Source organism: Zonotrichia albicollis, chromosome 5 (genome assembly GCF_047830755.1).
Source record: "Zonotrichia albicollis isolate bZonAlb1 chromosome 5, bZonAlb1.hap1, whole genome shotgun sequence".
NCBI classification, from domain to species: domain Eukaryota; kingdom Metazoa; phylum Chordata; class Aves; order Passeriformes; family Passerellidae; genus Zonotrichia; species Zonotrichia albicollis.
Genome location: NC_133823.1, coordinates 28,950,963 through 28,969,691, shown reverse-complemented (window position 1 = coordinate 28,969,691; position 18,729 = coordinate 28,950,963). Strand labels below are relative to the sequence as shown.

At 38.2% G+C, this 18,729-nt stretch overlaps 1 protein-coding gene across 1 annotated transcript; it reads left to right on the top strand.

Annotated features, from left to right (window-relative positions):
- The first annotated feature begins 264 nt into the window (after positions 1 to 264).
- GASK1B (golgi associated kinase 1B) lies at positions 265 to 18,138 on the top strand. Its single transcript, XM_005486326.4, has 5 exons — positions 265 to 483; positions 1,073 to 2,356; positions 8,802 to 9,016; positions 11,976 to 12,202; positions 12,502 to 18,138. The coding sequence occupies exons 2-5, from the start codon at positions 1,360 to 1,362 to the stop codon at positions 12,707 to 12,709; spliced, it is 1,647 nt and encodes a 548-aa protein (XP_005486383.2). The 5' UTR covers positions 265 to 483; positions 1,073 to 1,359; the 3' UTR covers positions 12,710 to 18,138.
- The last annotated feature ends 591 nt before the right edge of the window (positions 18,139 to 18,729 follow it).

The window sequence follows — 18,729 nt, the reverse complement described above, 5'->3', positions numbered from 1 at the left end:
ACTTCTCACCACAACAATATATGATCCTCAAAAGTTTTAAAATCCAGGGAGTGGGTGGTATTTCACACTCAAAAACCCCCAAAAAACTAAATGCAGTAAAGGGAGTTGGTGTAGTACATTTGCATGCAGTGCACTAGAGGGCTCTCAGGAGTTAGAAATAGATGGAATGCACTTTTGAAAGGCACATACTTCACAGGACTTTTCATTACAGAATTTAAAATAGAAGTTGCTGTGGTTTTGTGTGTGGGGTTGTTTGGTTTTTTTTTTTTTTTTTAATAACGTGAGGTTCATGTAAGTTTACAGCAGTTCATATGCAAGCACTTCTCAGTAAAGTTAGCTTCTCAACAGTTCTTAGCTTGCAATGAAATACCTAAATGTGAACCATACTTAAAAGTGAAATATGTTCTAGATGCCAGCTTTTACTCACTTACTTTTATTAACCTAAGGAGTTTACCACAACAAAGGATGTGTCAAGCTGAATAGGTAAGAAATTTTATTTTTATAGCAGTCTGTATGTAATGTGCACCTATTCTTTGTTTCTTGGAAAAGATATATAAGCCACTGTCATTTTATTTTAAAAATGTTAGCTAGATTCTTTTTATGGCTTCATAAGAATGAAGAGAATTAACCATCTTTCAATTTTAATGTGTGTTTATGAATTATGGGAACTATATTCATAGTCAACTAGGGAAATTTGGCACTGCTAATATATTTTTATATTAGTGAATATGTGCATATTTAACTACTAGTCACTGGTTCATAATTGGATTGTTTACAGCATTTCCATAACATGAAGTTTAGTGAAGACTTTGTCTTGTAAGAAAAAGATAATGATCTGGATTTGACAGGAATTTCTTCTAATGCTGGAATACATCTGGCTGAGATTGAAAATTGAGCCTGTATTTAATGGTTTTGATGTTTGATTTATACTGTAATGAGAAAGTAAAAGATTTATCCTGACAAATTCTTACATGCATACTCTCTCATCTAGAACTTCTTTTCTCTGAAAAATATAGAGCCACAGATACTATGTTGAGTAATGAAAGGAAATGCTACTATTTTCTTTTTGCAGTTTGCAGAGAAGATACATAGATCTTTTAGACTACAAGTCAGTAAACTTTGCTTACGCAGCTGGCTCCATTCATTCTCTGAAGCCAATCACTTCCTCTGTGGTGGCTGATAAGAATTTAACAATTTGAGAAGGTGGGGTGTCAGCATCCTTAGTGCTGACCACTTTCCCAGGCATATCAGTAGCCTCTGTCCATCACCCATGCTGGAAGCTATTTGGAAAAGGAGAAATAGAAATTGGGGAAGAGAAATAATGCATCATCATCCTGGCGGGAATGTACAGAAGACTTTATGCTGTTTTCATCATGTGGATTCACTAGAGAAATGACTCCTTTTGATCAGCCAAGTAAAATCAAAAACTTGTTTATTTGCTGCCTGTGGCCCTCACGGCTGCTGAGGCTCTGGACTTGCAGGCGCCCACGGACAAGGAGGAATCTGCTCGTGGGCACTGCCTGTGTGATCTACCTGGGGTTCCTTGTCAGCCAAGTAGGTCACGTTTTACCGCAGCACAAAGGAGGACATCGAAAGATCAGCTCCAGGAGTCTCCAAGATGCAGCTCAAACTCCTTTTCTGGGCATCCCACTGGATGGCACCCTGTCACCACCCAATTTCCAGGAACCCCAGCTTGGTAGCAATGGGACCTTGCTGCCACCCAATGTAGTTTATATCACCCTGCGGTCCAAGCGCAGCAAGCCTGCCAACATCAGAGGCACAGTGAAGCCAAAGCGCCGGAAGAAAAATGCAATCCCTGTGTCCTATGGGCAGCACTTTCCAAAAGCCACTCTTGTGGGCTGGGAAGAGGCCTTTGCCCAACAGCCGGGGCGGGCCACACGTGCCGCCGGCACCAGGGGAGCAGCGATTGCTCTGGAGGCAAGAAAGTACCAGCTGGATGAACACAGGCATAAAGGAATGGTTATCATGGAGAGAGGTCACCAGAGACCTGGGAAGATTTCTGGAGCTGTAAAGGCACAGCTCCAGCCTGAGGAAAGCAATATCAGGATTTATAGTGAGAGCCCTCCCTCATGGATGAGCAAAGATGACATCCTAAACATGCGCATGCTGGCAGACTCTCCCATAGAGAGCATTCAAGAAGTTCCTTCACAAAAAGCAGTCCTGGCAGTATTTGCAAGAGGTCCCAGCACTACGGGAACTGCTTGTAATCAAGGACACTGTGGAATTGTCAAAAGACCTCTGGACATGAGTGAGGTGTTTGCCTTTCATTTGGACAGGATCTTGGGGCTAAACAGGAGCTTACCTTCTGTAAGCAGGAGATCAGAGTTCTTCCAAGGTAACACATTTGTGTGGTTTTCAGCGTCCGCAGGTGGGGTGCAGAGGTTTCCTTCCCGCTTGGCATTAGCCATGGGGCAGCAGCAGCCACCCCCTTTAACTCCTGTGAGCCTGAGCATTAACCCCATTGTTACAGGGAAATAAAGCCAGTGTCTATGTGTAACTTCTGCAGTGCAGTCATTCTGTCCAGAGGATGAATACCCCAAAGTTTGCTTCAAATATGATAGAGTTGCTGAGGGCAGTAAGAGTTTCCTAACATGAGTCTGGAACAAGAAAAAAGAGAAGGAGCAATCAGTAGATTGCATGACATTGTACAGTGCCTGAAGTGAAACTGGTGAGATTCCAGAATCTCTGTGTTTCAATGGGTATTTCTTATCCTTAAAAATAAACTTCTCATCTTTTAGAATAGACTTTAATAAAATGCTGTTGGAACTTCTCACAAAAGTTCATCTCTCAGGTGGTAGGAATGGGGTCAGATAATATACTCGGAGAGATGGGGAACCTGCCTGCAGAAGCTTGAATCTTTTTTCATGGCACTAATCCCCTTGGGAACTGAAAATTTTTAAAAAGTGCTTCCCTTTCTTCTGTTAAAGTAAAACCCAAACAAGCTACATTTCAGTGAATTCAGCTGTACATTTTGAGGTTCAGTACACACATCTATATATTATCCAACGAAACACACATAGTAAATATCTCAATATGCCTGTCAAATGATTAGTATAGAGTTCCAATTAAAAAGTTGATTTTTAACCTTTAGTGAAATTAAAGGTAGAATTCAGACATGTAATGTGAGCTAGAAGTCTACTTTAAAATTGCTACCTTCTTAAATATGTCTTCAGCATAAGTCCTATTTTTGTACAGTCACAAATCCAAAAGGACTGTGTTACATTTTAGTGAATCATTGTAAAAGTAGCTAGCTATGTTTTTGCTGTTCATTTCTTGCTTTGAAATAAGTTTATACCAAATAGTTTTAGATCAGTCTGCATTTCTTAAAAAGAAAAGTAATGCTGGAAAGATTTTCTAAAATCTGACAGCAGGAAGACAACCTCGTGATTTCCAGTGTCTTCCTGCTTTGTAAACCTTCCCTTTGGCAGCCTGTACAACAATGGGAATGAATCTCTAGGAACAGCAGTTTGGAGGCTTCTGAATATTATTCATACTTGCAGAGCATGGAAGATACATTATGCCCATTTTATTTTTAGGAACAAGATCTATTGCTATAGAGCTGTCATAAGGCATTAAGGCAGTTGGGATGGGGGAACTCTGCACAGTGTGGCTGCAGAGATGACAGACTGCAAACCTCAGAAAACTGCTATTAGGATAATTGTGCATTGTGCTGCTCAGTGTCTGTCACCTTACAGTATGTTTTGGACTGTCTGGGACAGAGTGTGTCATTCTGCCCTCTAATTTTCTTTTCCTCATAACTGGCTAAGTTCCTATTGCAAGAGGAGTGTTGCTAGGTGATGAGAAGAGAAATAACACTATTTTGGTCTCACTTCACTTTTTCCAGCTAAAGGCTGAACAGAGCATTTGGAACAGTGACTGCACCTTGTCTCTCATGATTTCTTTAGCCTGGAAATATGCTGGAACTCAGATGCCTTATAACTGCTTAAGCTCTTTACTATTTATGTGCTTGTGTCTGGCATAATGTGAAAATATTTGTGGTAGGAAAATGAGCAAAAATATAATTCTTAAAATAATATTAGTAATTAGCTCGCTGAAATGACCTAGATATGTTAAGATAGGTGAGCTCTGCAAAGTTTTTTACAGAGTGGCTTGTGTGAATCAGTTATTCACATGGGAAAGCAAACAGTGCAGGATTAGAGGCTGCATGTGTGTATGAATGTACACTAGTTCTGGGCTGACATATCTCTCTCCCCGACACATCCTTTTAGCTTGCCTCAGTTGTGATGTGATCCAACAAGACATGTTTGATGTAGCATTAAGATCTTAAAAAATGGGCTTTTCAAAACTGTCATTCATTTTGTCAAAAGCAGTTTCAAAGAACTGCTTAGTAAATCCCTGTACAGTTTCTATTTCCCTTATTCCCACAGATCTGACACTGACTTTTTTTAAAGTCTAGCAAAATACTGTATTCAAGTTCCCTGTCTGCTGCCCTCACCTTCCCTTGTTAACTGTAAACCCTTTTAAGTGTTACTGAATTTTTTTGCGGCTTGTCTAATTTTTCCATCATCCATCCTCGATGGAAAAATCAGGTATGGTAACTCTCTCATTTTTTGGGCCTGAGCTGCAGCTGGAGTTTGTGGGCTGGGGCAGGCTGGCTTCTCTGTCTCAGCTGACAGCTGTATGGATGGTACTCTGGCTCCTTGGATAGTAGCAGTGAGGCTTTGGTGGCTTTTGGTACAAGAGCTGCTGCTATGCAGTTTTTTTGCACCTCTTGTGGAGGGACTGAACTACTGTGTGCTGCTGGCTGCTTCTCCTCCCCTCTGGTTTTCTGATATCCTGAGTCTAACTAAACTGAGAATAATAAGCACTGGTATACTCAATCCACTATTTGTCCAGAACCTCCTTCTTCCCCCAAACTTGCAAGAAACTCTTCCTTTGAGTAACACCTTTCATGGTTGGTTTAGTGCAAATAGATGAATGAGATGATAGCTCCACTGGTTGCACTTGTTGTTTTGCTTTACTGGCCTCTGCAGGACTATAAAAAGTGTCCCAGTTTTTTCTGTGTTATATCCTGTGCTATCAGCCTGCTCTTGCCATCCCATCAAAAATTATGCAATATTAATTACCAATGTCAGGGCAAAGAATAAAAACCTAACACTGCTTCATGCATTCAGAGTGCTCTAAAATACTTTCACATAGTGCTGTACCTCTCAAAGGGGTATGAGAGGCATATTTCCAGTATTCTGCTGGGTAGAGAAGTTAATGTACAAGCAATAATGCAGTCCCTAGTCTAGAGAGCAACTAATGCACATTTCATGCATTCCTTAATACTGACATCCATATGAGCACAGGACAGAACATTGCAATGAGATGCATAGGGAAGAAAGAAAAATAAATGGCCTAACTTCTCTCTGCTTTCTGCTTCTGTTCCTTATATTTCCCCTAAAAACTTAAAACTCTCAAAATTGTTCTCCGTATGCTGGTCCCTCTCATTTTCCACACTAAATTCTCCTTTCTTGCTAATACATGGACAACTGCGCTCTTCTTGCAAATGTGGCAGTGGTGAGATGTGCTGCCTTACAGTGAACAATGGCGAGTTTGAGAAAGGGCTTGAACTACCTCATGAAAGATTTTCTGGTTTTACTGTTGATCTTCTGGGCATGTTTGAAAATATTTTCTTTCGAGGAAGTTAGAAAAAGTGCTGTAGCTGTAAGTCAGAGCACAAGAGGAGAGAAATGTTTGCAAGAGCAAAATGTGGTTCCTCACCACATGAAGTTCAGAAGTATGCAGTTTATTTTCAAAGTGATGTGGGGTGTGGAAATCTAAGGTGATGCCTGTGTTGAGGAAGCCACACAGTGATATGTCAGTGAGCAGCACATGAAGCAGTTAAGAGTACCTTGAGGTGGTCTAGTCTCAGCAGCCTGAGGTTTCATCTGTGTTAGCTTATTTAACTTAGCTAAGACATTTTTAGAAATGTTCAAAATGTTTAGAAGTGTTTAAAAATGTGTATGAATTACTTAGAAGATGGTTTCAGCATGAGTTTTGAAAAATCTTTCCCATACAATTTTGAAGATTACCTTTGGACAGTTAAGTAGGTATATAGATATAAAATGACAGGTAAAAATAAAATGAACCCAATCAGCTCTGGGTGAGATTCAGTGCAGTGCAGCTGCAGCAGCAGAAAAGCAGTACCCCTCTGTGTTAATATGTAAGGCTGACTAAGAAAGAAGCACATACAGAATATACTGGACTTTTTCTGAAATGTGCTTCACCTTTCCAGTTGTGGCTCTAGGTCTCTTCACTGTTGAGGCAACTTCAGCCCAATACTAATGAGGTTTGAATCAGAAAAACTCCACTGATTTGATTGGGGTCATGTCAATTCATGCAGCTGTGAATCAGACCCCTTATCTGCTTTAATTCAGCATCTTCATGTTTTTCCTGTGTCAAAAATTTGAGTCACAGCTCTTTACTGAAGCTGCTGTTTCATATTCCTGTAATCCAATTTATATTACAGAGTTGAAAGATTTTTTTTTTGGATCATCTTCTTTGCTCCCATTTCCTTTGAAATGCAAACATTTCCTGTATTTAACCTTAGTCTTTCAAAAATGTTTTTGTATCTTAATGGAAACTGGCATGATATTATTCATAGTTTTCAAGTATTTATATTACTATTGTTTATCATGTCCTTTTTGGGTAGACAGGAGATGTTTGTTTTCTTATAAAAATGTTTATGTATTTGATTTGTGGAAGAATTAATGAATAGTTACATAAATTGCTACTAGAGATATAAAAATAATAGGTAAGATTTGGTCCTTATAAAAGCTGTCTTTTTTTTTTTTTTGTGTGTGTGAGAATTCCCAATGATTACATAGACATTCTCCAAACTTTCTTGGAAAAGAAACTTTACTAATAGCTGATCTAACTTGTATAAAGTCATCTACAATGTAGGTGATAGAGCCAGAGTGAGAGGGATGGAGAAATGGGTACAGTTTCCCAAATAAGTTACCTAAATACTTCTTCAGGCACCTCAGTAGAGGAGAAGCCTGATTTTCAGGAGTGCTCAGCTCATTTTTTCAGTGGAGGAGAGGGGGGAACATGGTGCTGATAAAGGTAATACTGATCATAAATAAAGAGTGATTGATGTTCCAGATGGAAAGACACATTCTGTGTTTCTAAGGACACTGGGCAACTGGGATGGAAGTTAAAGAAGTGGTGTCTGGGTTGGCTTGGCTTTGGAAGGACTGTCTTGTATGTGCAAGCCATGGCAGAGAGAAGATCAGGCACTTTCTGGTTTGGGAAGGAGCTGGATTTTCTCTTGGGCTGGATTGCATGCAGGGCTGGTCTGTCATGCTTGTTCGGTGAGTGGGAGATGGAACTTTGAGCATGTTTCAGAGCTAGGTACAGACAAAGATCATTTCTTATCTGTTGTTTTACAATAGTCTGCATCCCTTGAACAAGCTGCTTTTTGATTCAGCTGTGTGGAGATTGTTTTTCACAGTCCTGGCTGCTTACAAATGGAGCGTTGACATTGGCAGCTTTTACCTGCTATTGGCACTGATACCTGTTTTCCACGGGCTATTTTCTGTCTGGGTTGCTTCTGAAGAAGGTGGCCTGGACCTCTTGCCTTCATGTGTTTCTAAAAGCTTTTTTGCAGATCTATCTCTGTCTCCCTGGGCATGTGGAAGACAAAGAGACAATTTAAGCTGTACTTAACTATGCAATAAATTGTGCAATAGTGTAGACTAAGTTCAATGAACTTCAAGATGAATATGAATAATTTTTAAAGCTTTATATGTGTTCCAACACTTTTTAGTAAACAGCACTTAAGCTTTGCAGTTAAATGGTTCTTCCTGTCTGTACTAAGACATATTTTGATCTTCTGTCTACACACCCTAAAATATAAAGGATTTCTTTGTTTTAATATGTACAAGCCACAGTCAGTCCTGGATCCTTCGCAGTTTAAGCAGCAGTAGCATTGCATCAGGCATAAAGAGAGAATTTTGTAATAAAATAGATCTCTCTGTTCCTTGATGCTGTGTGAAATAAATTTCAGTTTTTATACTGGAGAAGCTAATTTTAAATTCTTTGATGAGGTTTATTCTCATGGTGAAGCTGAACACTAGAATTCAACAAAGAGAAGTCCTCTGTGCTTGTTTCAGGGAAGAGAAGAATATTCTTTACACAGAACAACTAAAGAATTTGGCTTAAATATCTGCTATACAAAACAGATCTCATATCTAGGTAAAAAGCCCCAAACTTGTCAAGTTGTTTATTCATGCTATGCTCGCATTCTCTACGATTTTCATATATCCTTTCAGAGCTGTGGAGTAATACATTATAGGTTTAAAATACTAAAAATAACAAAATAAATCCACTTTGAGTATAGGATTTGTGGTGTCTCTATGTCCATTATGCAAAGAAAACCCCCTTTGACATAAATTTCCAGCTCTTGAAAATCAGCAGTTCACTGCAATCAGAAGGAAATTACATTCACACTGGCATTGGAGGCTTTTAACCTACCTAGAAACTTTTTAATAGTTTGGTTTAGTATATGATTTTGTACGTTAGTCTCTTGCTACAAACAAAGAAAGTCTTCCATACATTAAAGACATTTATGCCTATGTTTCCAGTCCTGTGGTGGCTGGTTATGGATGTAGGATAAGACCACATTAACAAAAGAATGTTAAGATATTAGCTGGTTCTCCTTCCAGGTCTGTAAAATGGTACATTTACTAATGCTTAGGCAATGTCTAAAGAAGAATCAAATGAAACTGATAGTATTGCACTTATATAATGGTATTTTGTTTCCCATTTTTCAGGTGGTCAGGCCTGTCCTGTTATTCTCTGGGATTCCTCACTGAGTCCAACAGATAATAGTACCCATTCTTCAGTGAGGTTAACATGGGGACAATATCAGCAGCTATTGAAGAAGAAATGCTGGCAGAATGGTAAAGTTCCCAAAGCTGAGTGGGGCTGTACTGAAATTCATCATCATGAATGGTCCAAGATGGCACTCTTTGATTTTCTGTTGCAGGTAAAATGTTTACTGAACACAACTATTTGCCTCATAAGTCAGGTGATCAAACATAGGATTTTGAGAAATAGTAATTTTAGTGTGTTTCATTTTTTTTTTAATGGGAAAGAGAGGTATTTGCATAGTTTGAAATTATTTCTGGTCATTTCTTGTGATTAAAATATCCAAAATGCAGCTTACAATTAGGCAGGAAACTTAACTGACTCATTTCTTTTTAAAGAGGATGCAAAGGCTTTTTGCCTTGATTTATTTCATATTGAGTCAGGCATACTGTTTCTCCTTCACTCCTTGTTTCTCCAAACAGAGATCTTGACTGTGTTCACAACTGTAAATCTCTGTTTACTCTGTGGTCCTTCCTGCACCTCCCCAGCCCCAAGAGGTGACTGAAGTGGTTTTGGTGAGCTGCAATCTGGAGCAAGGTAACAGTTGTAGTGGATAATTTTTCCTTTTAAAAAAAAAAAACAACCTAGACAGTGACTTAGTAAAAAAGGAGTAGAGCAGTGACTGATAAATCTGCTGTTCTATTATTCAGAAGGAGGGGTTGGGTAAAATAAGATACAGCAGGATAGCACTTCGCATGACAGGAGACAAATTACTCTTGTACTAATAGCTGGTACCAGAGGGATTTATATCTCTGGTTGCCTACCAGTCAAGAACATGCATTCCAGAAAGTGAGTGAAAGTGACTCTCATAGGTCTTAAAGACTACAGTTTTATCTGTGTGCTCTCAAAGTTTATCAGCAGCAGAATATGAAAATTTAAAAGCAAAAAAATGCCAAGAAACGGTTCAATATTAAAAAAAATAATAGCTGTGCTTCATCAATCATTCAGAAATAAAGAATAATGGTGAAAAGTATTCTCTGTTAAGCATAATTCTTTCAGAATAATAGGTTTGGCACTTCTAATAGATCTTCCTAATCTCTGTAAAGTGCTGTAAAACATAGGAGCAGGATATAAAATGCTTATAGTTGACCTTTACTTGCCTCTTGCAAGAACTCAAGTGAAATGGATTCTTTAATTTTGGGGGTTTGGACCTCTTCTGTACATAAATGTATGACAGAAGATTCTGCCAAACTATATGCATCACTTCCAGAGTGTTCCATCATTATGTCTTAGCACTGTGCAAGATATTGTGAAGAGGCTGTCTGTAAGAACAAGATTTCCTTGTCTATTTAGTGCATGCAGAGAAGTGCAAAGGAATGGAGTCTATACATCAAAGCAGTCTTTCTGGAAGGACTCTGCTTTACTTTTTTACCTTCGGGTGGATTGAATAAGAGATCCCAGGAGAGAGAAGCAAGAGGGGCTCTACAGCCTTCAGATAATGAATGCTGCTCATGAAAGGAGAAAGAGGAAGAGAAGTCTGTTCCTTTCCTCAGGATTTTGATGTTTGGAAACAAACACTGTCAACAATACAACTAGAAATAGAACTCCGTATAAAAAAATCTCAAACAAAATCAAAGCAAACACAATTCTCAGACTTTCATTTGATTAAAGAGGTGACCTTTTTATTTTAACATGCAACAAAATTCTGCAGAAGATGGGGTCCTAATTTTGGTAGGAAGTTACAACAATAAAATTGTTATTTTAGAAGGCTTATGTGAACAGTAATGCTTTTATGCTTAGAGCAGTTTGAAGAGTTAACAGTAAATAACAAAGAAAGGACAGAAAAAATGATTGACCTTAGAAGAGGCACTCATCAAGTCTTATACGCACCAGACCCGTGCATAGAAGTGCCCTGTGCAGAGACCAGTGCACTCTCTAAACCCCCGTTAGCAGGAGCAGGTCTGCTGTCTGGGGAGATGAGCTGGAGCCAAAGGCAGCTCTAGGACAGGCAGGCTCAGCAGCAGGAGAGGCAGGCCAGCAGGAAGGATGGTGAAAGCCACAGGCCCCATTTGTAGCCCTGTGAGCATCAGGCATAGCAAGACAGCTCCAAGGAAGCTGACAGGCAGGAATCTCAACCAACAGCCCAGGAACAAGCAGCACAAAACACCCCCCACACCCCCTCCTCCAAAGGGCTCAGAGGGGGGCTGATCTGCATGAGATAAGGGGGCTCCTGTGCCCAGGGGCAAAGTCCAAGGTGAAGGCTGTTAAGGGCAATCCAGGCCAATTTGTGTGATCAGGGCTGTAGCAATGTTGAATATTTACTCTCATCTACTCTTAAGGGGTAGCAGCACTTTCAAGGAGTGATTTATCTTTCCTATATTCAATGGCTATCCTAAAATGGCATCCATTGCTCCTAATGTGCCTTGTTCTTGTCACTGTTTATGAAAGGGAACAGAAACAACCAAGTCAAAAGAGATGCCTAACATTTACACCACCAAAATTAGTCCAGATTTATGTATTCTTTCCAGCTAAGTGCCGTGTGATGAATAGTCAAGGTTTTGCATGGGAAAAAATAGTGTAGACCATCATGTCATAAAAGTATATACCACAGGGAGGCTGCTCTGTGGTTATAAATACACTGTTCTTACAGTATAAGACCAATTTTATAGCTTTTGATGGTTTTTTGTGCCCCTCACTGGTCTTTTCAGTTATTTTGCTTACTGTTAGCCGAATAGATCCCACAAAACGAAGACCCTCTATGTGTGTCAGACTGTGCTATTTCTATTGTTCTCCAGCACAGAAAATGTAAAAAAAAAGAAAGCTTCTGACAAAGAAAATAGAATTGTATTCACCATCTTGTTATTCCAGTTACACAGTGGTATTGTTCCATTATTTTCAAAGAATTTCTACTGACATAATAGATCATGGCTGTAAAATGGATAGAATTGAGAAATTGCTTTTAGCAGTACCTGAGGTGTGAGGACCAGGTCTTCAATGCTCTTTCACTGTTTTTAATGACACTTGTCCTGAGCTTGCTTTCCTGTCAGCTGGGTTAGAGAGCAATGTCTTACAGTGACACTTTGCCCCAAGTACTTTGGTATTGTTTTCACTTGGCACTCTGCTCTACTTTGTTTTAGATCTATAATCGACTAGACAGAAATTGTTGTGGGTTCAAACCTCTCAAGGAGGATTCCTGTATGCAACAAGGACTGAAGCTGAAATGCAATGATCAGGATGCTGTTGACCTGACACACATTGTTCAGAGAAGGCATGACCAAAGGCACTTGGCCTTCATAGACAACAAGGGTTTCTTTGACAGAAATGAGGACAATCTTGACTTCAAAATACTACAAGGAATCAATGAGTAAGTTTTAAATTATCAATTTTGTAAAAGGATTAATGATTTCTTCCCAGTTTGAGTTTGAGACACTAAGCTACTGGAATAGATATCATTGGCCCAAGACATTGACAGGATGTATCTAAAAATGTATGAGTAATCCCACAGCTGTAAAAGATGCAATTAGCATACATATGATTAGGCATGCACGGACTTCCTTTGCTGAGTTGCAGCCTATATTCTTAGAATTGATTGCTAAACCACAACATAAATACTGCAATTCAGAGTAATGGCAAAACCTGATGAATTTCTTTGTGCTTTTCCAGATTCCCTGCATCTGCAGTTTCAGTGCTGAGGAGCCAGCGTTTACGTGAGAAGTTGCTCCAGTCTTTGTTCCTTGACAAAATATACTGGGAGAGCCAAGGAGGCAGAAAAGGAATTGAAAAGCTTATTGATGTAATAGAAAGGAGGTCCAAAATTCTTCTTACTTATATAAATGCACATGGAGCCAAAGTATTGCCCATGAATGAATGAATGAAGCAGTCTTGTTTCCATCTGAAAGAAAGGCTTGAAAAAATGTTTTATGGGGCAGAAACTGACAGTAAAATTGATTTAATTCATAGCATTATTTTTTTCCCAAACTTTCAAGTTTACTTTTAAATCAGAAATTTTACATGGTTTAAAAGCACCCTTTTAGTGTCAGCTGCACCTCAACACAGTGTAGTGTTTTCTATGTCACCAGTGAAATGAAAATAACCAAATGATAATATGCAGTAATATGGAGGTACCATGAACACTCTTTCTATTGAAGTGTTTGGAAATTAGCAGCAGGATTTTCAGTACATTAGGCTGGATTACTCTTACTTCCCTCATTGAAGTCAGTACATTTTATTGCAAGTTTAAATGGGAAAAGAGATGTGTAAGCACTTGATACATTGATGACACTAGCTGAAACATATATAGTACAGGAATTTGTTCTTTTATTAAGTATTCTAAAATGCCAACATTTCTGAGGCCTTCTTTTACTTTATTTCATTTTGATCTTTTGGAATACGAGAACAAAATTCAGCTCTTTTAGATGCAGGAGCGTTTGCACTGGACATGAGGGAATTTTAAAACAGAGTGAGGAGAACATGGCTTTAGCAGTAATAATTATTTTGACAAATACAGTTTTTACTTGTCCATTATGGAGTACAATTCATCATGAATCACTCATTGCAATGTATTTTTTCAATGCAATTTGTTCTCATGTGAGGGTGGATGATCTGATATTTTCTGTTTAATGATTAACTGTGTATTTAAAAGAAAAAAAAAACTTTATCTTTGTGTGAATATGCTGCTAAATAAGTACATGTTTTGTTTTTGCAAAATCCTTGACAGTAGTTTTTGAGAATATTATCAAAAAGCAGAACTCCTAACGAGACTGTTGTTAAACCCAGCAGAGGAAATGTGTATTCTGTGTGCTCAGCTCTAGCCATCAATTCAGGCTTGGGTTTCCATTAAGATTAACCACTATGGGGTGATGATTGTAACTGAGAACTTGCCCCAAGTGTTCTCACAAGTGTGGTTGTTAGGGAAGGTTGGATAAGTGCTTGAGATTTTTACCCTTGAAATGCTCCAGAAAGTAAATATCAATTGACACAGCCTATCATCACATCCATCTTCTACCTGACTGTTTAGAAAAACTCTTACCATCTTTCTAGAGAAGTATCATCTTTTTGCCATGAGGTAATGGTAGAAGTTGGATGCTTTCATAGCTACTCTTGTCTTTATGTGTTGTAAAAATATATAGGGTGTGAAAGAATATTGAAAGTGCTTGTATAATGTTATTAATGACAAACTAAAATGTCTCATGTCACTGTTAATGTGGATGGGTGAATTTAATGTTTTAAATAACTACAATTCCACTGAAGCTAAAATTAGTTTTCTTTCTTAATATCAGAAAACCCATTAGCAATAATTGCATTTCTAGAAGAAATAGATCTCATTATAGGCAGTGTTAAAAAGACTTAGTAAAATTTTAAGACCTTAGTCAGCTAAATAATCTTTTATTTTATTTTGTCAGCAAAGGACAGTTCAATTTATTAAAACTTCCTAGAACTTAACTATTGCCTCAAGAGAATGTGTTTTAGAGTGCCTTAGACTTTTTAACACCAAGGTAGAATTTTACAGGATTTTCAATTCATCCCTTTCTTTAAAGTGTTGTAACTTATTAGCCAGATAATTTTCATCACAGAAACAAAAATATTGCTTTGGCTTGCACTGTGAGCAGAGTCTAGAGAAATAAATAATCATCAGAATACATTTCACATGGAATTCCTGTTGCAGTGGATTTCACTCTGTGGTGGCCATCACAATCAGTTTGTTCCATTTTCTAGCCTGTCTCACAGGTTTCTTCCTGCTAGATACCTGTTCTAGCAATCAAATTTATAATCCCTCACTGCTGGGAGTGAGAGAAAGGCATGACTCTCAGCTGCACTGAGCTTAGGAGAGGGCCCAGCAGAGTTGTGAATGTAGCTGATTATGACAAGGTCCCATGAGAACTCTGTCCTCTATCTTTAGACTGCACATCCTGATGCTGAGTCATTGCCCAGTTGTAATTTTTTTCCAGAATTGGCTCATTGCTGAAGAAGACAAGGAAATCCATTATCTTTCCAGGCTGGATGATTTATTTTTTTATGCTCATAACTTGATGCATTCTTCTCCATTTCTTCTGGACATGGACTAGTGTTTCCTTGAGCATGATAAATGCTTTTTTATTTGCCTGGCAGTTCAGTGCCAGGTCTTAAAGCAGCAATATAATTGCCTGTGAAATTGCCCTGAAGCTGACCTGAACCAATGCCTTTCAGTAGTCCTGGACTCAAGAGAACTGAGTAGTCACAATGCTGTGCATTACTTAAAAATCTGACCAAGTATGAAAAGCGTAACTGTAAAAAGCAAAATTTCTGGAGACTTTCCAAGGGCAAAGAAATACTCCCTATGCTGTGTTAGCATGCCGTATTTCATGTACAAACACTCTTGTAGCCTTCAGGTAAGCCAGGAGACTCTTGGTGAAATTGGACAGTGAGACAGGATTGCAGATTGCTTCTAGTTCTCTCATGTTGGTAACAAACTCCAGAAAGTGCTTTTCATCTTGCTTCTGTGGAGCTTGGTACGTAATTCAGTAATGTTAACAATGCAAAATATGATTGCAATAGCTCTTATGAATGCATACTAGCCAAGTTCTAGCATTTTTTAAAATAAAAATGAAGAATTCTGTATTTTTTTGAGTGCATTTGCATAAATGATATAGTAAAAAATACAAAAGGAGCACTTTAAGTTTGTTTATTCTCTACTACTACATTTAAGATACCTGCTTCAGGAACCAGGGGTAAAGTTTATTGGAAAATTGGTTCACATCCTTTGGAAGTATCATGACTTTGGACTGACAAGAACTGCACTGCAGCTAAAGTAATATCAACTCAGAGGAAAAATCCAGAAGAAGCCTTATTCATCCTATGGTGATTGATAGAAAGCCAAGAAACTGTGCTTTAGTCCTCTTTGCTGGACTCTCTTCCATTTCTGGGCATTTGGGATCAGACAAGGATCAGTGTTGTGCGTTACGTGGAAGGGTGTAACCAACAGCAGCAGTGCAAACCCGTGGGTGGGAAAAGGTGATTATGTCATTCTTGAATCTGCCTGAAAGCCAGAACCACATGAAATGGAATTACTAAGAAAGTCAGAAGAGTTTGCTCTCAAAAGAGTTTGAGATTTCATAACACTGGAAGACAGAGCTTAAAATAAGTAGCACAGGCACAGATGCCTTAAAATTCCTTGGGAGCCTGCCAGCAAGTTAATAGTCTTAAATGTTCCAGAAGCTGAGGACATGAAAACTGTGGAGCACTGTGAGAGCAGTTTCTTTCTTTTCTTGTGTGGGTATTCTATATAACACCATATTAAAATAAATAAATAAAAAGCCAGAATAATTCTGTGGTTTCAAACTTACAAATGCAGATTCAGGTACATTAAGGGACAAGGCTCCCACAGCAAACCTGGAAATGCTTTCATGCATATGTGTGTATGCAGACACAAAAATACTTGTACATGTATTTATACTCTGGCTTTTTCTATAAAATGGTCAATTTGGCTAATAAAGAGTGAGTTGTTTATATAATTTACTGTTTACATGAAGAATTGTATTTGTGAGCCTAAGTCCAATTTTTGGTATACACAAGCTGAAGTTTAAACAAAATAATAGAGGAAACTTTTGTCCTCAAAAGATTAACTCTTCCTTTGCTAACACATTTATATTATCTTAAAAGTTTTTTACTGACAGTTGTAGAGTAAAACAGCAGTATGTATCTGTGCTAAACTTCCAGAGTGATATCAACTCAGATTTTTAAAAATATTTTATACTAGATATTGAATTTCCATTTTATTTTGGAATTTGTGAATTTTTAAAGTCTATTTGTACTTTAATTAGTAACAGTAACAGTATTTTCACAGGTAATGACTCATTTGAATCTCTGCTGCTATTGTCATGTAATATGTAGACATATCCAAAATAAAGAAATATCTGTATCAGATTTTCAGTTCAGATCTCTAAGTTCCAAAAAACCCCCTTATACATATTATTGTAATATGTGGATCATTAGTTACTGTTTAGAAAGAACTATGGCCTTGAAACTGCTTCTTCATAGAAACAATCCGAAACATATCATAGGAATCTTTCTGTGGAAATATTTTCTTGCTATTTGCTCATGAGACTTGCAACTCTTTCTCACTAAGCTGGTTCAGTGTAGCTGTGAATCTTCTGGTTACTACAGCATGGGTATTTGCTACCTTCTTTAGCCATTCTGACAATAGCTACTTACACAAACACTGAGCAGAAAAGGCCATGCTCGTTTATAATGCCAGGACAGAAGCATTGGTCAATGACTCGTAAACTTTCCAACATGCCATGAGCAAACACAGGAATAGCAGAGAGACGCTGGACTCCATGTGGTACAGAGACTCACACAGAGTTAAAGTAGCCTAAAAACTTTTGGCTTCTGAAGTTTTAGTTTTTGTCACCATCCAAGAGAGACTAATGGGAAACACAAAGATGCGGGAACATTTAAAACATTCTCTTTCCCACAAAAAGTAGTTTGTTTTATTAAAAATATTGTTTATTTTTGCACATTACTGCATGCTTCAGGCAAAATTCTGTCAGATACATTTGTGTGAATTAATTTCAATATCACTGAATTATCCCATTTCCAGATAAAACAATTTAAGTCAGTTAGGTTAATCTGTATTCTCAGAGGTTGGAGAACTGAACCCTCAGGTCAAAGTGAGGCCTTGGGAGAGTGACATATTAATAAGGAGAGTTTCCTGAAATGTAGCATGAATGTAGAACTTAGAATTTAGGTACTCTAAACAGTATCTGTGGGATCCAAGAAGGATCTACAAGTGTTCTTTGAAGACTTTCAGCCTGTTCCACCTGTATTTCTGTGTGTGAGGACATTCAAAGAGGATTAGACAAATTCAAGGACAACAAATTTGTATATGGACTTTGTAAGAATTTTAGGATAGGTTTTATCCTCTAACATTCCTGATACAACAATTCTGGGTGCTGGAGAATATAAGGGAAAGGGGCCACAGACAGTGGCCCAAGCTCATGTTCTCAGCTCAGAGTCTGAGCTGTACTATTGGGCTGAGTGGCACCAAGCAGGAAATTCCACATATTTTTGCATTTGAAGGCTATTCAGCCAGATGTAATATTGTAAGTTCTTCAGGCTTCCCCTTATAAATAAGAATATATAGAATTATCTTTGTGTGCAAGTAGGGGGATATGAATCTTGGGGTGTTGTGAATCTGCTTTGTCTTTGATGAAAGAAGAGAAGGAAAACAGAGGGCAAACTTCTAATGCCTAAAGATAATTTTCCAAAAGCATTTCCATGGATTTTGTTATTTTGGAAAAAATAAAATGAACAAAAATGCAGAAAGTTTTTTTTTTTTCCTTACTGTGATGCATTTTCCTTTCTATATTTGGCACTATTTGGCACTGGGTATACCAGTACCATTATGTGACTGAAATAAGTGGCTTTCTCTAAAAATTAGTTCAGTTTCAGTAGTTATTTCCTTTTCAGTCTTCTGCAGTACATTTAATTCTTATTTAATAATTTTGTTTCAATATTCACTGTTCAGGAACATTATCTCTGTTTCCTTCCATGGAAAAGCTGGCATGGCATTCCATGGAGGTCTGTTAAGCTGTACAAGCACGCCTTATCAGAGGTATTCTTCAGCTGGCTATGAGAAACACTTTGAGATTTGGATGGAATTTATTAACTGTATGAAGTCCAGCCTTCTGAAGTGTGAGGATTATGCCTGACAGATGGGACAAGCTGGCAGTCCAATGTGCTCCTATGCTCTGGGAATTCTGAAACAGCTGCAGGTCACACAACTTAATTTTCAGATGTAAGTGGACATATCTCATACCAGGGTCTTTCTGGTCATCTGGCATTCTTTTTCCCTGCCTCAGGTCTCCCAAAATAGAAATATGCAGTCAAAAAGTAAAAGTGAGAACTGGCTGA